Source organism: Microcaecilia unicolor, chromosome 3 (assembly GCF_901765095.1).
Source record: "Microcaecilia unicolor chromosome 3, aMicUni1.1, whole genome shotgun sequence".
NCBI lineage: Eukaryota > Metazoa > Chordata > Amphibia > Gymnophiona > Siphonopidae > Microcaecilia > Microcaecilia unicolor.
This window is the reverse complement of record NC_044033.1, coordinates 196,839,401-196,861,689: the sequence shown is the minus strand read 5'-3', so window position 1 is coordinate 196,861,689 and position 22,289 is coordinate 196,839,401. Positions and strand designations below refer to the sequence as shown.

At 46.0% G+C, this 22,289-nt stretch overlaps 2 protein-coding genes across 3 annotated transcripts; one reads left to right on the top strand and one right to left on the bottom strand.

Annotated features, from left to right (window-relative positions):
• The first annotated feature begins 2,748 nt into the window (after nucleotides 1–2,748).
• On the top strand, nucleotides 2,749–7,843 carry ELOF1 (elongation factor 1 homolog). Of its 2 annotated transcripts, none has more exons than XM_030196979.1 (4): nucleotides 2,749–2,867; nucleotides 4,999–5,131; nucleotides 5,418–5,488; nucleotides 6,768–7,843. In XM_030196979.1, exons 2-4 carry the CDS (start codon nucleotides 5,016–5,018, stop codon nucleotides 6,830–6,832), a joined length of 252 nt encoding a protein of 83 aa, XP_030052839.1. In that variant the 5' UTR covers nucleotides 2,749–2,867; nucleotides 4,999–5,015; the 3' UTR covers nucleotides 6,833–7,843. The 2 variants fall into 2 exon arrangements, with proteins under 2 accessions (XP_030052839.1, XP_030052838.1); XM_030196978.1 differs by having other exon boundaries at nucleotides 2,750–2,862; nucleotides 5,000–5,131.
• A 200-nt stretch (nucleotides 7,844–8,043) lies between these two features.
• On the bottom strand, nucleotides 8,044–21,421 carry CNN1 (calponin 1). Its single transcript, XM_030196977.1, has 7 exons — nucleotides 21,263–21,421; nucleotides 15,642–15,763; nucleotides 15,301–15,367; nucleotides 14,056–14,193; nucleotides 13,767–13,877; nucleotides 11,774–11,920; nucleotides 8,044–10,707 (listed from the first exon to the last, which is right to left on the bottom strand). Exons 1-7 carry the CDS (start codon nucleotides 21,320–21,322, stop codon nucleotides 10,459–10,461), a joined length of 894 nt encoding a protein of 297 aa, XP_030052837.1. The 5' UTR covers nucleotides 21,323–21,421; the 3' UTR covers nucleotides 8,044–10,458.
• Between the last annotated feature and the right edge of the window lie 868 nt (nucleotides 21,422–22,289).

The following is a 22,289-nucleotide window of genomic DNA, read 5'->3' as shown; positions in this document are numbered from 1 at the left end:
GTTAGGGTGGTGGACTTTGGTCCTGGGGAACTGAGGAACTGAGTTTGATTCCCGGCCCAGGCAGCTTCTTGTGACTTTGGGCAAGTCACTTAACCCTCCATTGCCTGCCGCATTGAGCCTGCCATGAGTGGGAAAAAGTGCGGGGTACAAATAAAAAATATAAATATATAAATAAATGACATCTGCCCCTCAACAATTTATGACAGACCTAACAAATCACTTCAACTATATGTTACAAAATGGACTCTTCCCGAAGGAGAAAGGAAACACCATACCCAAAGATGTAAAGAAAAGTGCTAGCGAACTAACCAACTACAAGCTAGTAGCATCCATTCCCTTAATAACCAAACTAACAGAAGGGATGGTGACCAAACAACTCACAAACTACTTAAACAAATTCTCAATATTACACGACTCCCAGTCAGGTTTTCGATCTAACCACAGTACTGAAACAGTACTAGTTACACTCACGACTAAATTCAAACAAATGATTGCAACTGGCAAAAACATACTACTTCTACAATTTGACATGTCTAGCGCCTTCGACATGGTTGATCATGGAATACTACTACATATCCTCGAGTACTTCAGAATTGGAGGCAACATTCTCAATTGGTTCAAGGGGTTCCTAACCACACGATCATACCAAGTGACATCTAATTCGGCTACATCAGCCACATGGATACCAGAATGCGGAGTTCCACAGGATCCTCCCTCTCACCGACTCTATTCAACTTAATGATGATACCCTTGACCAAACTACTATCAAACCAAAACCTCAACCCATATATATACGCAGACGACGTAACGATCTACATCCCATTTAAACAAGATCTAACGGAAATTTCCAATGACATCAACCAAAGTGTACACATCATGCACACATGGGCGGATGCATTTAAGCTGAAACTCAATGCAGAAAAAAACCCAATGCCTAGTACTCACCTCTCAACATAACACGAATAAATTCACCACCATTAACACACCAAAACTGACTCTCCCAATCTCGGACACCCTAAAAATTCTTGGAGTTACCATTGATCGACACCTAACACTTGAGAACCATGCAAAAAACACAACCAAGAAGATGTTCCACTCAATGTGGAAATTAAAAAGAGTAAGACCTTTCTTCCCAAGGACCGTCTTCCGTAACCTGGTACAATCAATGGTACTCAGTCATCTAGACGACTGCAACGCACTCTACGCTGGCTGCAAAGAGCAAATAATCAAGAAACTTCAGACAGCCCAGAACACTGCAGCTAGACTCATATTCGGTAAATCAAAATACGAAAGTGCTAAGCCGTTACAAGAAAAGCTACACTGGCTCCCACTTAAAGAATGCATCACGTTCAAAATATGCTCCCTAGTTCACAAAATCATTCACGGAGATGCCCCAGCCTACATGTCAGACCTGATAGAGTTACCACCCAGGAATGCTAAAAAATCATCCCGCACATTCCTTAATCTTCACTTCCCCAACTGTAAAAGTTTAAAATACAAACTAACGCATGCGTCAACCTTTTCATACCTGAGTACACAATTCTGGAACGCACTGCCGCGCAACTTAAAAATGATTTATGAACTAACTTCCGCAAACTACTGAAGACCCATCTCTTTAGCAAGGTATACCACAAAGATCAACAAACGTAAACTGCTCCACATACATCCAGAACTGTCTTATAATATCTGCTAGTTATACTACTATCATGTTTATCATAATATTAACCAAGATCCTCCTGTAATACTTAATGTCTATTTTCTCATATACTTCCACCATTTATGATGTATTGTAAGCCACATTGAGCCTGCAAAGAGGTGGGAAAATGTGGGATACAAATGCAACAAATAAAAATAAATAAATATCTAAGGTGATCGGGACAGCTCTGTTCATTGTGTTGCCCGCCCCCCCCCCCCCCCCCTCCCCCTGGTCCCAGGCCTTCCTCTCACAAGGGCCATTTTTATTTCAATATCCCTAGAAAGACAAAAATGGGGAAAGCATGTAGTGCAGGGCTCACTGAGTTCCTTATAACCTCACCACTTGTGAAGAACAGGGGCAGCTTCACTACAGAGTCTCTCTGGTAAACCCAAAATAAGGAGAAAAAGCTGCCACTGTATTACTGTGATATAGGTTATCAATAGAAATCAAACAAAATAAAACATGGAAAAGAAAATAAGATGATACCTTTTTTATTGGACATAACTTAATACCTTCGAAAGCTAATCAAGAAATGTATTATGTCCAATAAAAAAGGTATCATCTTATTTTCTTTTCCATGTTTTATTTTGTTTGATTTCTATTGATAACCTTAAGAGTGGACTAACACGGCTACCACACTCCTTTACTGTGATATAGAAACCTATTTCCATTCAATAACCAGCAATGAGAATGCAAAGGAGAAATTTATTTCCTTCGACATTTTACCTAGTACGTGCACACAATTATACTTAAAACCCACAAGTCCCCCTGGAGGCGGACACAGCCGTGTATAAATCCCACAAGCACAGCCCACTTTCGATGGCTGACATGCCCTCCAACCAACTGTAGGTAGCAAAGGAACCTAGCCTACTCCAATTCACTCTTCGCTCCGCCCCCTCCCATACTGTTTTCTTAACCGTCACCGACAGTCTGCGGGTCAGGGAGGAGGCGGGGCAAAGAGCCGGCTTCCGGCTGACCGACATCCTCGCCCACCAATAGCCCTGTCTCTTCCGCCCTACGTCTGCCAATAGGAGCCCACTTCCGGCGCGTGCCGAGGAGGCGGGGAGAAGGCGGCAGCCGCCATTGGAGACTCAGGCGGAGCAGCGTCCGTGCCGGTGTGTGGGGAGAGAGCGTGAGAACGGGTGTCGTTCTGGGCGAGCGTTACGGTAACATAGCCCTAATACTTCACCAGTGAACGTGTCGCTTTTCTCTCTGTGTGCTTTCCGCCTTATTAGACGTTCATTGAGCGCGGGCGCTTGTGACGTCAGGCGGTGACCTCTCGCGTCACGTGACCCCCTGCTCTGTTGTTCTCTTATTGTGTAATGAGAAGTTCAGTTATTGTCAGTATTATTATTGTTATTTGTTTAGTTTTCTAATTCTAAGGTGCAGTAGTAGTTGCACTTTGTCAACATTGATACTGCAGGATGCCACAGTCACAATATCAGAATGAAAACAAACTAGAACAACACTAATGGCGACCTGAAAACAGAAGCTGATTGACAGGGTCATGTTGCAAGTGTTACCAAAGGGAAAGGGGGGGGGGGAGGGAATGGGACTTGATAAACCGCCTTTCTGAGGTTTTTGCAGCTACATTCAAAGCGGTTTACATATATTCAGGTACTTATTTTGTACCAGGGGCAATGGAGGGTTAAGTGACTTGCCCAGAGTTACAAGGAGCTGCAGTGGGAATCGAACTCAGTTCCCCAGGATCAAAGTCCACTGCACTAACCACTAGGCTACTCCAGATTAGTACAGATAGGGTTAAAAATATATATATATTTTAAAAAAGACGGGAGAACAGTATACTACAGGGCCCATTTTAGGGTTACCAGATGGCTCCAGGTCATGGAGGATACATTACACTACAAAAAAGTTCTTGTAATTTCCCCAAATTTAAAAGAACCAGACATCCCCTGGGGATAGACATTGCAATCACAATTCTAGAGGTAGTGGAAGGAAACCCCAGATTGACCTGGAGCCATTTACTAAGTTCTGCATTAGATGCTAAGATGCTGATGCACCTTAAAATGGTGTACTGTGGCTGTGGCACATGCTCAGGGGTCCTGCAGTAACCGTGGTACACGCTCGGGCATCCTGCAGTAACTGTTGCAGGCGCTTAGGCATCCTGCAGTAAGTTTAACATGGTGTGCTGTGTCATGTAGTGAGGCGTCCTGCAATAACTGGCACACACTCAGGCATCCTGCAGTAAGTTTAACACTACGTACTGTGGCTCGTGCTCAGGCATTCTGCAGTGTTTAATGCGGCGTACTGTGGCACGCGCTCAGATCCTGCAGTAACCGTGGCAGATGCTCAGGCTTCCTGCAGTAACTGTGGAACACGTTCAGGCATCCTGCAGTAATTGATGTACGCGCTCAGGTGCCCTGCAGTCAGTTTAATGTGGTGTACTGTGGCATGTGCTCAGGTGTCCTGCAGTAATTTGAACACTGTGTACTGTAGCATTCGCAGAGGCGTCCTGTAATAACTGGTTGAATGCTCAACAAGAAATGCAAGGTTATGTATTTGTGGTGCAGAAGTGATTGGAGGAAAGAGACAGAAGCTGAGGTCTCTCTAGGTCCAATCACAAGGTGATGGCATCTGACATTGTAAAGGTAACAAAGCAGTAAGGCAGCGGCCAAAGTTAGATGAATGCTGGGCTGCGTAGCAGGAGAGTTATCCAGCAGAAAGGTAGCAGTGATAATGGCCATGTACAGGTCCTTGATGGCCTCGCTTGTCATTCTGTGTTCAGCTTTGGAGGCATGTTTCAGATGCATGTAAAGATGCTGGAGCTGGTCCAGAGGAAAGCAACCATAATAGTGTGGGGTCTTATGAGATGTGCCGTCTTTAAGGTATACATTGTTTTATGCCTCAAGGAAAATGATGGTCATTTACAAACTTGAAAGTTACTAACACGTGAGAAGTAAACCTTTCTAAAAGGTAGAATGAGAGGACTTTGTGTGAAGGTGTAAGGGGAGACACGTTTGCATCATAAGAGTCGTGGATGCCTGGATTGCCCTCAAGGAAGAGGTAGAAGAGCCAAAAAAGGTGATAGAATGTAAAAAGGCCGGAGATAACATAGAGGAGGATCCTTTAATGGCATAGAAGGTATCGGGTGCTTCAGCTGAAAACAGTGCCCTTCTAAGACGTGGGGAGAGAGGAATAACCTGCAAGGATTGGCAGTTACAGCCCTAAACACATTGATGGGCAGACTAAAGGGGGTATTTCAGTCTTTTTATCTGTTATTGCCTACTGTCTATCAGAAGGTGGAAATTGTTACTCTTAGTGCCTATGTACCTTTTTTTAAAGGGCTGACCACAACAAAATGGGTCGTAGGAAATCGAAACGCAAGCCCCCTCCAAAGAAGAAGATGACGGGAACTCTGGAGACCCAGTTCACCTGCCCTTTCTGTAACCACGAGAAATCCTGTGATGTGAAAATGTGAGTACGGGAATGAATGACCTTCTGAAATGACTTGGGGCACTGCTTGTGGGACTTTATGGGTCACAAATATCCCAAAGAGGAATGAAGCCTATACAACCACACTATATTAACAAATGGAATGTCGACTGTGTGGACTTTATAGGCAGCCACTGTTCTTCTGTATCTGGGCTGTTTGCTGCATTTTGGGGTGCTAGGCACAGTTGCAATCCAAAGTTTTGGAGGTGCTTACCCTTTTACTACTTTCTTTTATATTGCTACTGTATACTTTCCTTTTACTTTTTAGGGATCGGGCTCGAAATACAGGGGTGATATCATGTACTGTTTGTCTAGAAGAATTCCAGACTCCTATAACCTGTATCCTTTTGAAAGTTAAATGCTGTGTATTGGAATCACACAGGATGCAACAGGACAGGAGCAGTGTGTGTGTGAGGGTCTTGATACTAGAAGAGCTGGGGGTACTTTGCAGGGCAGCAAGAACTGTGCATGAGGTGTTTGATTACTGGGGGGGAGGGAGTGGGCGGGAAGAGCATTGACCTTTCCTTATTGTCAACCAGACCAATCCAGAACAAGTGGGTTTTGCCCCTCTACCAGCAGATGGAGATAGACCAAAAGCTTGTGAGCTTATGTAGGGCAACGGTAGAGGAGCCTATCATGCAGCATTTGTCTGGTACTGGTGAGCTGGCTTCTGGGTTCAGTTGGAAAACTGGCTACCAGTTGAGTCCAGACAGGCAGGAGTATCTGGGGAATCTCTCTGTTCTTGGGGAATTCCTGGCATAGTCCCGTCTCTCCCTTTCTACCTGTTTCTCTTGCAGCTCCTACATTTAAAAAAAATAAATAAAGCGAGAGTTGGAGTAAATAAGGCTGTTTGGTTGGGAGCTGAGACTTTGGCAGGTAATGGAAACTGTTCTGCAGCTTTGGAGGAAGGCTGTTGTGGGAGCAGAGCATTTAGGCTGAAGTCAGGAGAGCTCTAGCAGGACATGTGGCGGGAGCAGACCGAAGCTAAAAGAGCTGGAATCGGGGTGAGTTGCTTTGAGGGCAGTGGCTCTGTGGGTGTAAGACTGTAGATGGAGCGCCAGCTGAGCATGCTAAGTACTGTGGCAGCCACAGGAGAAGTTTAGGTCTTACGGTTTGTGTTGCAGAAGGGCAGCCTACCCTTGAAAAGCAGGAAGTGGAGACCTGGGACACACCCAAGGGAGGCTGGTAGGTTTGAAAAAGAGGTTTCATCTTGGGAGGGGGGGGGGGGGGTGAAAAGGCCCTGATACAGGTGGAAACAGCTGCCATCTTGCAGAAGGCATGGTGGTCTCTAGCTCTGGCCTCCATGGAACCTCCCAAGCTGAGGAGGGGTCTATGTATATTGCAGTCCAGCAAAAGCTGGGGGCGTCATCAGGGTCAAATATCTCCCTGAGTCAGATAGTTCTATTTCTCCCAGAATTAAGCTTTTCTTTTTTGAATCCAGGTAGAGGGACCTTCATCAGTACAGGGATTAGAGGCCTTGTCTCCCCTTTGGAGACCTGGGCACACAAGAGTTAAGGGCTTGACCTACTGGACAACTGGGAAGCCACTAGTTTATTAAATGTCTTTTCTAATCTTTCTGCATTTTCACAATCTTCTTCCTTGACCCTTGCCTTGGCAGACCTTTCGGAAGCTGTGGACGTGTACAGTGACTGGATAGATGCTTGTGAGGCTGCCAACCAGTAGCCAAAGGCTTCCATTTTCTTTAGATGAATTCAAAAACATTTCTTAGTCTTTAATTTGTATTTTTTTGTCAATGGTTATTACAACCTGGGAGCAACCCTGTGCTTTGGAAACATGTCTTATTTTTCAGTTCTGCAGTTTGCTGCTAATTTGTGCTGCTGTAATTCAGCGTTCAGTGTGGCTCTTATTTGCTGGTGGGGTTACATTTTAATTTTCTTTCGGGCCTGAGTGTTTCTCCTGGTGCAGGGAATTTTTGTTTTCTCTACGGAAAGGAAGCGTGCATATAGTGTATCAGAAGCTGACTTTGCAGCTCTAGTGTTAATCACTATATTCTTAAGCTGCTTTTTGATTGATTGGTGGCTGAGAAGTTTGCATCTCATGGAAAATCAGTAGGTGGCAGCAGCAGGATTTGAACTTCTCTCCAATTTGCTTTTTTCTTTTTTTTGTACCATGGTCTGATTATGCATGAGATCGACCTCAGTCAGTTACGAAGAGGAGGTACTAGGGCACTGGGACGTCAGCCAGAGACTATCCTCCACCTGCAGGATGCTTAAACTGCATTAATGTACAAGGACTTCCCTTTAAAAGCAAAAGGAGAGCATGAACCAGTAGCACCTGTTTGGTTGGGGGTAGCATGGACACCTTTTATTCCATTGAGGCTAGTGCTGACCAGCACATTTAACTTAGGAAGGGGGTACTTGCAATCTTTAGTATGTATCCACAACACAGCGGTCAGAACATTGTGTATGATGCTGGGTTAAAAATAGCATCTAGAGTGCAGAGTAAAAACCAGACAGGGACTAACGTACACTTTCAGTTGTAAGCTTGGTTGAAAGATTTTTAACTGCTCCCAGATCGGTTGATGTACCACTGCAGCTGCTCAGCTCATGTGGTTCCTGATTCCCTTTGCTCTTTGTGTAAATAGTATTGTACAAGAGAAGGAGAATTGTTGGGGTGAGGGATGTGGGATTGCAACTGTGTTTTTCCTTTAATAAAATTATTTTCTTTTAATAACATAGAGGAAAAAGTGTCTTATTTGTGTGTGAAAATCTGAGTGTACTGCCGTTCAGTCCTGATACTGGATGATTCTTAAGAATTTTTGTCTGTGCAAAACCGGGAGTGGAGGCTCTACCATTGCTTCCTCTACCCATCAAACACCAGGAAAGCAACTTGTGATGCTCATGCTTTATTGTTCTTTTTTTTTTTGGGGGGGGGGGGGGGGGGGGGAAGAGGAGGTGGTCCATTCCTCAACATTAAACAGTCTCAAGTGTCGGCCAATTTCTTGTAACATTCCTGAGCTATACAAGTACTGTATCAGAAGAGCCTCTTCCAAATGTTTTCACCCTCTTCAGTTTATCACTAACCATCTATCGTAACACTTTACTGGTCCATCAGGCCTGCTGTGTGGCAGTGGTTTTAAATATCAGATTCACTAATGTAAACATAAGGAACATATTGAAGTTTTTGGGGCCTCGGTGCCGTTCCAGAATTGCAAGTGTGCAGACAACTTTGCACGGAAGTAAGTCTTTCCGGAACTGAGAGAGAACTTCATGGAGCTGTACCCAGATATCCTTGAGGGGGAAATGGATTGGATCCGACTGTTTCCTGCTTCTTCTCTCCCCCCCCCCCCCCCCCCCCCCCCCGGAGTTTTATAAAAGAGAAACCTTTTCTCCATGTAGTCGGCTTTTTTCCCCTCTACATGCTTGGTTCATGCAGAATGATGCTAAAACAGGTGATATTATCAAATCGTTCTCGTGAGGTTTTCTGTTAATAGAACTTTCTGCAGACATGTTAAATTTTTTTTTTTTTTTTTCAGTGTACTAATACAGTGTGAGGCACAGTTGGTGGTGAGCAATAAGCAATCAGCAGTTTGAAAAACAAATCTTCCTCTGGTTTTGTGCCAGCTGCTTCTTTGGATCTGGTCCCTTCTGACTATCGGTGCTTCTGCTTACTTCTGTGGACACCACCGGGAAAGCCGCTCTTAGCATAGACATTTAAAGCCAGTTTAGAGGGAAGACCAAAGCAGAGCGTTTCCTCTCTTCTCAGAATGACACGGAAGTGAGAGAATAAACAAAGCGCTTCACCTGTTAACTGCAGAAGGTGCTCTGAGGTGATAGTGTGGCCGCCACCACCACCATCAACCTTCACAGCAAGGAGTCCCTGGTCTTCTTTCAGCTTGATCGACTTTGGTGTTTATGGAAGAAAGGCTGGCTTCAATCATTTTGATGTCAGCTTGGATTGAACTCCGTTGGGTTTCCATGCATTCAGCCTACAACAGCTCTGTCAGCATAGCAAAGGGACAGTCTTTTTCTCTCGCAGGTCAATGCAGACAGCCACATGTGGCTTCAGTTGTGTTCATTGGTGGTCTCACAGTGTGCTTCATCCCACAGGCTCTATACGGAAGGACTTGAGTCCTTGTCACATGCAAGGCAATACGCCAGAACCTGTGGTGGAGGGAACACGACATGCCCCCAATGCTAGCATGCTTTAGCAATCACAGTACTGATTTCCCTTCAGTGCAAGCGCTGTGGTCATTGGGTCTTTGGTGCTGAATGTCAGAGATGGCAGATGCAAAAGGAAATTCTGAACTATTACTAGAAATATCTATATATTCAGAGAAACAGTTTTCTTGTTTTATTGTCACAGTGCCAATGTGTTCTACAAAGCAAAACATGAAAAGTTGTCAACGTAACACTTTTTATTTTTTTAATAATGTGAAGGTGAGCTACTTTGGTTCTCTAGCATGCAGAATATCTACATTATATTTAAAAAAAATCCCTAAAAGTATCTGTGCGTGCCCCCACTCCCTAAAGAAAAGTTCAGGTACTGTAGTGACCTCTCAGTAGTGCGATTTCTGTAGGGAGAGGTGACGTGATGGCAGGCAGTCTTCACCTCATGCCGTCCTGGACCCCCTTCAGCTGAAGAGTGATCTTGGGGGCAGAAGGAGGTGGTGTGAGCTAGTGCCGGTAACTGACTAGGGAAAGTCCTAGCAGTGTGTCACTGAACAAGCCTGGCCTGTCCATTACAGTTAATTCACTGGCCCATTTTGCTCCTGGGCTGCGTTCTGTCATTGTAGTGGAGCTAATCAGTACCTGAGGAAGTTCTGCTGCTTTCCTCCCCTTTCAGCTCCCGCATGCTGCTTCAAAGTGCTGCAGTGTTAGTGAAGTGAGACAGAGCATGCGTGCAGATGTAGCTAATCAGTCCCCCAAATGCTGGAAGTATGTGTGAAATACATCTCCCGTCGTCCCCCTAATTTGCTTCTGCAGTTCTGGCTACCTCCTTAAGCTTCCTGTACCTGGCCAGATTGGGGGAGGTGGACCTACCACAACAACCGTTTTGAAATGCATTCCCCGTTAGCTGCTTTAGGATTCCTGTTTTCTCCTTATATTAATAACTTATTCTGAAAAAAAAATACAAATTTGACATGAACTAGTTCTCCCTGCTAATCTTAAAGAGCCATGGATGACCTAACAAACGATAGAGCCCAAGCCTCTGTGCAAGGTTAGTTGCTGGAGGGATATAAATATTATTATTTGGGGGGACGCTTTTTTGGGGGGGTTGGGTTGCTCTAGGGGTCACTTTGAGGCTGTGCTGCGCAGTCCGTGCAAGGTTGGGAGAATTGGGGCTGGTTACTCGGAGTTGCAGTAGTTGTGTGTATGATCGTATTGGTCGTCCTCATTCCCCATAATGGGGTAGTTGGGTACTAGGCAGTACTTGGCATCGTAGACTTGCCGGGGCAGCCCATACACAGTCATGCCCTGCTGGGAGGCTCCCTTGTTGCTGCCCATCTGCAGTGAGATGTTCTGCATGTCACAGTGCTCCATGCCCAGCTTCTGCTCGAAGATCTGCCGCTTGGTGCCAGGCGCTGTCATCCCTGACTGCAGAGAAAGAGAGCAAGAAAATGGCCTCGTGAGTTGGGTTCAAAAGCCCCAGTGCATCTGTTGAGTTGGTCTGGTACCTGTGGGCTTCTTGCTAGCATGAGGTTCAGCCAGTTCTTACTACGTCATGGTACTTGCTACTTTTCTGAAGGAAGTCTGGCTGTATCTGCTGGAGGCATTTAAGATATCTGTTTCATGCAGTGGACCTCTATTTAGGCTCCTAGTATTTTTTTTTTATTTACCTTTGTCTTGGTGGCCACTGAAGGACTAAGTGGAGTAAAAAGATCGAAGGAAAGGAAGCTGGTTGTGGGTGAAGCCTGTTAAGCATTGTCCTTCTATTCTGGGACCTGGGTTTCTGCTATAGCATTACAGGTTTGCAAACTATAAGCTCTATGAAGATGTAATAGAAATGTGCATTTGTTACTGTGCCTTAAAATAATGAGCTATATGTACAGTAGAATTGAGCATGCTCAAAAGTTGCTGTGTACAGTAAAAATTGTATTAAGGCAAAGGTGTGAAACAAATTGGAGAGATTTAGACTTAAGGAATGGGACTCCTTGTGTGTGTGTGTCTAGTGGGGGGAGAGGTGGATTTTACTCTTTGAATGTTACTTATATATTGTTCTATACTTAAAACTTTTTGAATAAAAGTTGATAGTTCAAAAAAACCCAAAAACAAATTGGAAAAAGTCATAAAATTCCAAAAACAACCTGGAAATTATTTGCCTGAACACATCCTTAAGGAGTTGAATGAAAATGAGGGTAAGACTGATACGAAAGGGGGAAGTTAGGGACCTTCCTTAGTGTCCTCACCAGCCCAGTCCAGAACCTGTGGACTGTGCCTGTCAACCAGCCAATGCCACCCGCTGGTCTAGAGACACAACAGCCTGCACGTTCTGGACTGGTCTGGTGTGACCAAAGGAAAGGATTTTAGCAGGTAAGACCTAATGTCTCCTCCTGGGCCAGAGTTGTTTGTAATCAGACTATTATGTCTCTGGGCCTAACTGAATAGAGAGATTCTGTTTGAAGCCTGGCTTTGGTCTTATCTGTGTTCTGCTGCTTCTCACCTGGGAGGCTCCCTTATTGGTACCCATCTGTAGGCTGATGGTAGACTGATCCAGAGGCTGGTCAGTCCCCAGCTTGGGATCATACAAATGTCTGCGAGTGCCATATGATGTCATTCCTTTCTGGCTGGCAAACTTGTTGGTACCCATCTGGAAAAAAAAAATCACAAAATCGGTATATCTGTTTGTCTCCATCTGTGAAGATTGGTCCAGTCTGCAAGTTAGACACATGGAGGGGCATAATCGAACGGGCGCCCAAGTTTTCCTGAGGGCGTCCTCGCAGGATGGCCCCGCAAAGGGGCAGGGAAACCCGTATTATCGAAACAAGATGGGCGTCCATCTTTCGTTTCGATAATACGGTTGGGGACGCCCATATCTCAACATTTAGGTCGACTTTAGAGATGGTCGTCCTCGATTTTCGGCGATAATGGAAACCGAGGACGCCCATCTCAGAAACGACCAAATCCAAGCCATTTGGTCGTGGGAGGAGCCAGCATTCGTAGTGCACTGGTCCCCCTCACGTGCCAGGACACCAACCTGGTACCCTAGGGGGCACTGCAGTGGACTTCAGAAATTGCTCCCAGGTGCATAGCTCCCTTACCTTGGGTGCTGAGCCCCCCAAAACCCACTCCCCACAACTATACACCACTACCATAGCCCTAAGGGATGAAGGGGGGCACCTAGATGTGGGTACAGTGGGTTTTGGAGGGCTCATATTTACCACCACAAGTGTAACAGGTGGGGGGGATGGGCCTGGGTCCGCCTGCCTGAAGTGCACTGCATCCACTAAAAGTGCTCCAGGGACCTGCATACTGCTGCTATGGACCTCAGTATGACATTTGAGGCTGGTAAAAAAATATTTTTAAAGTTTTTTTTTTTTGGTTTTTTTTTTTGGGTGGGAGGTGACCACTAGGGGAGTAAGGGGAGGTCATCCCTGATTCCCTCCGGTGGTCATCTGGTCAGCTCGGGCACCTTTTTGAGGCTTGGTCGCAAGAAAAAATGGGCCAAGTTGGCCAAATGCTTGTCAGGGACGCCCTTCTTTTTTCCATTATCGGCCGAGGATGCCCATGTGTTAAGCACTCCCCAGTCCCGCCTTCGCTATGCTTCCGATACGCGTCTGTGAACTTGGTCATCCCCGCGGCAGGGGGTTCCAGGGCCAAATCTACGGGGGCCCAGGATCAATGAAGGATGTGGCATTTCATATGCCCACTTTGTTTTCCTTTAGCGTGGTGATTTTACTTTCTGATTTTCTGTGCTAAAAAATGTGACTACCTTTGGCGTAAGATTAAAGCATGGGAAATTGGGGGTAAAGTTCTGCACTCCCCCCCCCCCCTCCCCCAGAGAAGAGCAGTATGAATAGCAATAGAGGGAGTTTTGCTCTTTTGCGTATCGATGGCTAAGAGTGTGCAGTTATTACCAATGCCACTAGATGGCAACCTGACCAAAGGCATTAATGAGACGGCCAGCTTGAGTTGGGGCTAAGGGTAATGTTGGCAGAAGAAATCTTGTTTTCTTTTTTACAGTGCTGAAATGAAACTTGTGCAAAGATCTGCTATTAATGGTACATGTATAGAACAAATCTGTGCCATTCACTGTGAGATCTGATGCACTTCAATCCTGCTCCACAGAGTATGAGGAGTAGCTGATGGAAGACAGCAGCATCCCAAGGCCTTGGATGTTTGAATACAGCACAAGTAGCTGGAGAAAGTGGGGAGCGACAGAAGCCTGAGGCATCCAAAACGCAGCACAAACAGGTGATGCAAGATTTATGAAGGGTGGGAGAAGAGACTAGCCCTTTGACACCACAAGAGAAAAAAGACTTTGGAGAATAAGTACAGCACAAATAGTTGACCAGCGAGACCTGGGTAGGGAAGTGAGACTCCCAAACTGTGAATACAGTACAAATGGGTGAACCAAGACCTCAGGTGAGGACTCTCAGACAGTCAAAGCATGAAAGGGAGACATAGGGTGAGGTTTTGGTTGTAAGGAGACGGACCTGCAACCCGATGATGTTCCGGCCTTCTTTCAGCTTCTGCGGGTGGAAGCGACGCTCCTGTTTATCTGCATATTTCACACCAATGTTCACGTTGGAGCCTCTGGACTTGGCCTGTGAGCAGAGAAAAAAACCTATAAGACATGCAGTTGTCACGGTGTGGCCCTAAAGGTGCCTGTCCTTGTTCTGCATGAACATGGCAGATTCCCACATTCTATGCACCTGTGATATAATGGTGTCTTTTAAACAGAGGTGCTCTTTTCCCCTCTGTGACCAGCTCCATGGAACTTACCACGCTGGCCAGTGCTAGTAGTGTGGACTGCACTTGAGTGTGGTTGCAATTTTCATAAAGGTCATTGGCCTCAAAGATATCGTGAGGCTTCACGCCATAGTCGGTGATAGCTTTGATGAAGTTCCCAATGTTTTCCAGCTGAAGGAGAGAAAGAAACAAAAACCAAAAGACCGTTTCATTTCTAGAGCATGTGAGTCCAGAAGATGGTAATGCATGCACTTCGAGCCCACTGCTCTCATCCCCAGGGGATACACAAGCTACTTTAGCAGAAGATTAAACCCACATATCCCTGTTGACTTCATGCTAACCTATTTCTCAGGGGGGCTCTGAGAAAAGTGCATTGCACAAGAGCATTCGCTGCTGTTTGCAAGTTGAGTCTCAAAGCACATGAAGGCTGATTCGCTAAGGGGCCCCTAAATCTGGATGTCATGTACACATGCCAGTTTTTAGAATAGCACTTCTCTCTAATTGGCGTTTAGATGATTTTCTAATATATGTGCGAACGTTGCTAAGTGCAAGGGGGTGTAAGCATGGACAGAGTATGTGTGTCTTAGACACGCATGTTAACTTATATTTATTATTTATTTAGATTTTGCTCACACCTTTTTCAGTAGTAGCTCAAGGTGAGTTACATTCAGGTACTCTGAATATTTCTCTGCCCCAGGAGGGCTCACAATCTAAGTTTGTATCTGAGGCAATGGAGGGTTAGGTGACTTGCCCAAGATCACAAGGAGCAGCAGTGGAATTTGAACCAGTCACCTCTGGATTGCAATCCAGAGATAGCCGGTTCAATACTGTAAGTTACACAGGTACCAATGCTTGGCGCCTGTCTAGGTGTGCCAGTGCCAATCCACACTAGCATTCAGACATCTAAATGTCAGTCCCAGTTTAAACAGTTTCCACCTCGGGCTTCCTGCCCCAAGAGGTTGAGAGAGTGACACTATGATGTCATGGGTGGGGGTGATGTCACCTTTCAGAACGATACCGCACTAAGTATGGGGGTATCATACAAAGTGTGGAGGTGCACTTAATCCCCACGAAACAATTAAAAGGGAACAGAGGGGGGTGGGGAAGATGTATAGTTTCAATTAAAGAATAAAGTTTATTACAACAGGGTGACTCAACCTGTTGTAATAAACTTTATTTTTTAATTGAAACTATACGTCTTCCCCATTGTGATGTCACCTTTGACATCACAGTAGGGTTGAGCACAGTTTTAAAGAGATGGTGATGGACTTGCATTACCTTGTGCCAGTTCTGTGTGGATTCATTCAACTTCCTTACTGACCCTGGTTGCAGTCTGTTTATTAGCCTAAGAAGAGACAAGAGAAGAGTTAGCTGGTTCTCTGCTTCTTGAAGAGAAAGGTGTTCACTCTTCTCCTTGATCTGGGCTGTGCTCATGTGTTCCTTCCACCATCTCCTCTAGACTGGTCCCCATCAAACTCTCATGACGTCAGGAGCTCTAGGCAGGCGACTCCCCCACCCACATGATGTCAGCATCTCAGGTGTCACTGGGGACAATGTGTCCCTTCACCCTCACGCAAAGATTTAATGTAGTGTTGGTGTCTGAGCACTGGCTGTCTTACTCGCACAGAATGATCCCGTCCTTCAGGCTTTCCATGAAGTTGGCTCCAATGTGCCTTCCAGTCACTTCCTCTATCCATTGCCTCAGCTCCTGTTCTTTCTGTGTGTCATACTTCTGAGCCAGCTGTAGAGAGGAGGAATAGCATATTAGTCCCCTGAGGAAGGGGGCAGAAGACAGCTCAAACAACTCTATGTGATGTTCCTGCCCTGCCTGTACATCTCCTCTACTCAGTAGCATGGATGTGTGTGTGACGGTTTTGGTACTGGAACAGTGTGGTGGTGGTGGGGGGGGGGGGGGGGACTGTGGGCAGGACTGAGATACATTGATAGAGCTGTGTTGGGTGTATGTCTGGGTCTCAGTACTGTAATAGCAAGAGGTTCAGCAGGGCAGGAGTGAGGTGCATTCGCAGAACTGTGTGTGAGGGTCTCGATACCGGAATAGCAGGAGGTGCAGCAGGGAAGGACTGAGGTACATTGGTAGAGCTGTGTGTGAGGGTCTCGGTACTGGAATAGGGGGTGCTGCTGGGCTGAAGTGAAGTGCATTAGGAGATCTGTGTTTTGGGAATTCTCCAGTGACAGCCATGATGATGCAGCCTCACCTGTGGTGACACTGTCTGATGGCTCACAGCACAGAACCACTGTCTCTAGCCTAAAAAGTTTACCGGAATCGTCTAGGCATAAGCCAACCTTCTTGCACAGTCCACTGCCTTATCCCTCCACTCTGCTTCTCTGGTTTTGCAGTTCTGTTCCTGCCTACTTGGAGCCAAAAGCATTATTCTGTTATTTCCAAATGGCTCCCCTCCACTCCCCGACCTACCTATCTGGGAGTAAAACAGTGTGTTCATTTTGTTTCAAAGCAGCTGGTCCTGACAGGGCCTGTCCCACCGTCTTCCCCGTCCCCTGCTGGCCACCTTCTACCCCGCAGTGCTGATGTTGCTTTCAGCTCTTGCTTGCATTCTTCTATCAAGCTCCCTGCTTTTCCCCTTGCCAAGGAAGGGACTGCTGCCAACTTCCACAGGCATGCGGAGCAAAGGAATTCACCAAACTAGGGAGAAATATTAAACCCTTGCTGCTTCCCAGGTTTATTTCTCAGAGCAGACTATGTACATAGACAGGAGGGTAGCAGTGGTTACTGCTAGGAAGGGTCACAAGTCTGGCCCCTCATTCATCTCGCTGAGAACAGGCCAGTAGAGCCCCCCCTCCCCCAGCCTGGGAGTAGAGCAGTGCATTTTAAGGATGCTTTGTGCCTAGGTATGTGGCATACCTGGGCTGTGCTAGCTCAGGCCTGTACCACCATGTCCTTGTAGCCTAATGCCCCTGTTGAATGTGGCAGAACTCATTTCTCTGTACGCATTAGGGAATGTCATATGTCCGTGTTGAAGTGCAAAAAAATATGCTAAGCATCTCGGAGAAGTGAGTGTCCGAGCTCCTGTGTGTCTGCATCCCTCCTGGGGCAGGGGCACAGACATGCCCCACAGGCTCCAGACATTACAAAATGACAGCCCCTGCAGTGCTCTGAAAAATTCTTGTGACAGCGATGAAACCTCTTTCCAATGAACGTGATTCTAGCCCTTAAGGATGTCTCTGGTCTCCGGGCTTGTCCTCCATCCCTGGCAACCAATGACACAATTGAACTCTTGTGACATCACCGCTGCAAAGAGAGGGGTTTTCTGCTTGTGAATGCACATCTTTCACTGAGATTCATGCGAAGCGAGTTATGGCCCTGTCTCTGCTTGAGAACTTTGCACACCTGGACTGGGGAATCCCTTCTGAACGCCTCAGACATTATACCTTATATAGCAATGCTCAAAAAGCAGGAAATAGGAGAAAAGCCAGCCTTATATGGTGAGATGGCAGCAGCTGAGCCAGGGACAGGATTTGGGTACCAGGACAATGCAGAGGCATTACTCTTTCATAAGAATAGCCATACTGCAGAGATGCCAAGTTACCCTGTTCCAGGCTAGAGGATTTCTGACCACCCCATCCTGGTGCATTTTGGGAACTGCAGCACTGATTTCTATGGACAGGATCCCACACTGCTTTGGATATTTATTTATTTTATTTATTTATTGCATTTGTATCCAGTGTGGAACTGGGTAACTTGGCATTTCTGGGTCAAACTAAGGACCCATCTAGCCCAGTATCCTGCTTCTAACAATGGCCAGTCCATGTTAAAGGTACCTGATAGAATAGCAAGATTCCAGACATAGGCAAGTGAAGGCTAGGACCAGGCCAGCTGCTAGTGTCCTGTTCTGCCCTTGGATGGGCTCCAGTCGGATTTAGAGCTCAGAGGTTCCCTAAGAATTGCTTTATTACCCTCTCAGCAGTTGCTGAGTAGTGGCAGATCACTAAGCTCTGACATCATCACCTGGCGACATCAGTAGACCATTACTGTAATAGATCCTTTCCCTGTGACAGCAATGGAGCCTCTTTCCAATGACGTAAACAGAGTTAGTGTAATAAATCCACTCCTTGTCGCAGGGATTGAATCTCTCTGTAATAGCGACTGAGTGTCTCTTCTGTGAAAGTCACATAGTCTGAGTCTGTCTGTAAGAGTTACAGCTTCTCTCCTGTGACAGTTGCACAATCTCCCTGTGACAGGGATTGAGGCTCTCTGTAAGAGTGACTGTGTTTCTCTCCTGTGACAGTTGCACAGTGTCCCTGTGACAGGGATTGAGGCTCTCTGTAAGAGTGACTGTGTTTCTCTCCTGTGACAGTTGCACAGTGTCCCTGTGACAGGGATTGAGACTTTCTGTAAGAGTGACTGTGTTTCTCTCCTGTGACAGTTGCACGGTCTCCCTGTGACAGGGATTGAGACTTTCTGTAAGAGTGACTGTGTTTCTCTCCTGTGACAGTTGCACAGTCTCCTTGTTTCGAGAGCACCAAAGTCTCCCTATGACACTTGTGCAGTCTACCTATGATGGCAGTAGGATGCCTTGTGATGAAGCGACTTCTTCCTACTCTCTCCCACCATTACCTTCATCTTGATTCCCCCCCCCCCCCCCTTGTATGTGTGGAGTTAGACTGAAGGGGGAAGAAATGCCACTCACCAGTATTGCTGTTGAGGAAGGGCCCAGGCAGTGCCCCCTGCTGGGTGTATATGTGTGTGGAGGAGGAGTTTTACATGACAGAGTGACATGCTGACCCCACAAGGCCCCGCAGAGGAAGATGTGTGCATGAGGAATCAAACTGGACCCTGGGTTTCACCTTTCCTACAGTTTTAATCTGACAGTGGAGTGACCGAGCATGGGGTGCTCAAAGGTGGATGTACCTAACTTTTGAAAGATTTGCTTCAATATTTTCTGCCTTAACTAAACTTCCTTGTGTATCATTCCCTTCCCTAGCCTTTTCCTGAATTTTTACATGACTTCATTTTGGATTGTGTAAACCACTTAAAATCTACCAAGATTTGCCATTTATCAAATCAGCAGAATTAGAAAAGATTCAAAGAAGAGTGACCAAAATGATAAAGGGGGGAGGGGGGGGGGGGTGGAACTCCTCTCATATGAGGAAAGGCTAAAGCGGTTAGGGCTCTTCAGCGTGGAAAAGAGACAGATGAGGGGAGATATGATTGAGATCTACAAAATTCTGAGTGGTGTAGAATGGGTAAAAGTGAATCAATTTTTTGCTTTTTCAAAAAGTGCAAAGGCCAGGGGACACTCAAGTAAGTTACATGGAAATACTTTTTAACAAATGGGAGGAAATATTTTTTCACACAAAGAACAAGCACTGGAACTTGTTGCTGGAGGATGTGGTAACAACAGTTAACATATCTGGCTTTAAAAATGTTTTGGACAAATTCCTGGAGGAAAAGTCCTTAGTCTGTTATTGAGATAGACACGGGGAAGCCACTGCTTGCCCCGGGATTGGTAGCATGAAATGCTGCTACTCGTTGGGATTCTTCCTGGAATGTTGCTACTCTTTGAGATTCCGGAATCTTGTTACTCTTTTTGGTTTGGGAATGTTGCTACTAATTGGGTTTCTACCAGGTACTTGTGACCTGGATTGGCCACTGTTGGAAGCAGGATACTGGGCTAGATGGACCATTGGTCTGACCCAGTATGGCTATTCTTATATTCTTATGTGAAACCGAAGGCTGAACCCCTACATTCATGAGGGTGTTCTCTGAATTCAGGACCCTAAGATTCCAGCTTTGACTTTTCCTATATTTGAGCTGCATTTCCTTTGCTTCAATTTTCAGCACCTGTGTTAGGTTGGAAGAGTCAGTGCTAAGTTCCTTTCCATTCCTCTTTCCTAATAATGGCCCTGTTGCTGCCGCACCTCAGCTTCACTGTTTTCAATGGTGCCTGACTCCCCAAATTAGGCACCAAACCTTCTGGGAACTGATCCCTAAGCACCAAAGACGAAATTCAGCCTTACTGACTTAACTGAGGATCCCTCATCTGGCCAATGACATTATAAGCTTCTATTTAGGATCCTAAATGTAGGGCCATTTTCAGCTGTAAGGCTGCCATGGATGCCAAGTAACCCAGTTCCAGACTATAGATTTTGGGCCAGTCCTGGTTTGGAAATTACAAAGCAAAGCAGTGTGGGATTTGTAGTATCATACTCTGTTCATTGAAATCCCTGCTGCAAGTTCCGCATCAGGAATGGTTAGAAATCCACGACTGGGCCAAAATCTCCAGCCGGCAGCCTGGAACTGGGTAACTTGGCATCTCTCCCTGCCTCTTTCTCTGTGCCTCCCCCTCCAATCGCTGAGGGTCCACCATTGCTCCTCGTTTCCGCACTCACATATCTTTAGCAAAAACAGGATCATGTCACGAAGATGCAAAGACTCACACATTGTACACCTTAGCTCCAGCCTCCCATCTCCCAATTTCTTTTTCGGTTTTGTATGTGTGGCAGCCCCTCACTGCTCCTCCAGGGTCAGCTGATAACTCTTTGCTGTCCCCCTCCTGTACCCCCAAACGTACCAGGAGAAGGGAGGAGTCCTGGGCACCCCCCCCCCCACCCCCTCCGCTCGACTGTAATCGCAAAGAGCTAGGAGAAAGCAGTCGCAGCATTTCTCAGCTATAAAAAAAAAAAATCTCCATTAAAAGAGCATACCCCTGTTAGAAGCAGCCCCCCACCCCCACCATTTTACGCAAAAATCAAAGTGTCTTTTTCTCTCAATACGCAATCGTGGTGTGAAATCTGTCGCCAGAGGATGTGGTTAAAGCAGTTAATATTGCTGAGTTTAAAAAGGTCCATAAAGCGCTATATGAGCCAGGTGGACACGAAAAAGGCAAATCTGATGGTAAGAAATGAGGAATGGAGCCTGCTAGGTAGCTGTGATCTAGACTGATACTGTCAACAGACTAAACGCTGGACCAAATGGATTCCTGCTTCAATGCAACTTGGTACATCTTATGTTCTGAGGAACAACCCTTTTTAATAGGAACATCGTCCCTCCCTGCCCCTTAGACATTGTCCTCATTATAAATCATTCTTATAGAAGCAGAACATTACACCAGACCTGTTACCAGATGAACTGTTCCAGGCATCCTCTTCCTATAGATTCTTCTTCTACCCGGGTCTATGGGGTAATTTCTGCTCTTAAGTCCAAGGTGCCCGCCACACACTCATCTGCCTCTAACCACAGACCCACTTCTGTGCTCCTTACCTTGCTTTTCACCTCTGCAGACAGACCGTAGGCAGGTCCCCTGTTAAAGTGTGCAGACATGCTTGGCTTTGCCGGGTTTCCTGCTCCTGAGATATTTAAATCCCCCTCTCCGCCAGGGTTCTCTGAAGCCTTAGCAGCTCTTGCAGCTGCTTAGTGGAACTTTTCATACTCTCCTTGAAGTGGGCACGGGCAGGGGGGAGCCACATCCTATTGGTCCAGCCGTGGGCCAGTACAGGCCCGGCATTCCAGTGATGTCAGCCTGTTGGTATTGGAGCATGGGTTGTGTAATATTTTCCGCCTTTGGGCTTCTCTGTGTTTCTCTTGTGAGTGAAAAAGCTGCTCTCTGGCCCCTGGCAGGGAGAAACAGATGCAATATCTACTTTCAGATCATTAACTGGCTTCCAAAAATCCTTTCATCCTGCTGGAAGGATGAGTCGCACTGCCATGAATCACAGCCCTGACCTTCAAGGGTGTCCCGCTTAACCTCTGACCTTGCCACTTCAGATCCACATCCTCAGTCGAGTTCAGAAAAAGCCTTTATTCTGGAAAAGCTTCCATTAGTTGCAGAGCCATAAATGGCTCAGTTAAGTACAGAAATGAATATATATTCAGCAGGAATCACAGACATGTCAATCTGTCTGTCTGTTTGTCTCTCTGTCCATCTAACTGTTACAGTTTCTGTCAGGACCGAAGGTAACAGACCCGTTAGTCTGTCTGTCACTGATAATTGTGTGAGTGACATGACGGCCATATCAGTCTAAAAGTGAAATTATTCTGTGAAAGTGACACAGGAATGGTGTATCGGTCTAAAAAGTTATATTATTTTGTGTGAGGATGGGCATATCAGTCTAAAGAGTGATGTTACTCTGTGCGAGTGACATAGGAATTGTGTATCAGTCTAAAGAGTAAAATTACTCTGTGTTTGTGACATAGGAATGGTGAATCGGTCTAAAGAATGATATTATTCTGTGCAAGTGACACAGCAATGGTGTATCGGTCTAAAGAGTGATATTATTCTGTGCACGTG

Bases quoted from the DNA above. Each gene is read 5' to 3' on its own strand.
- ELOF1 (XM_030196979.1), top strand. From the start codon at position 5,016: ATGGGTCGTAGGAAATCGAAACGCAAGCCCCCTCCAAAGAAGAAGATG. The intron at 5,132-5,417 runs GTGAGTACGGGA...TTTACTTTTTAG, and splicing joins AAATCCTGTGATGTGAAAAT to GGATCGGGCTCGAAATACAG. The intron at 5,489-6,767 runs GTATCCTTTTGA...TTGCCTTGGCAG, and splicing joins ATTCCAGACTCCTATAACCT to ACCTTTCGGAAGCTGTGGAC.
- CNN1 (XM_030196977.1), bottom strand. From the start codon at position 21,322: ATGTCTGCACACTTTAACAGGGGACCTGCCTACGGTCTGTCTGCAGAG. The intron at 15,764-21,262 runs GTAAGGAGCACA...TCCTCTCTACAG, and splicing joins CTGCAGAGGTGAAAAGCAAG to CTGGCTCAGAAGTATGACAC. The intron at 13,878-14,055 runs GTAAGTTCCATG...CTCTGCTCACAG, and splicing joins TACTAGCACTGGCCAGCGTG to GCCAAGTCCAGAGGCTCCAA.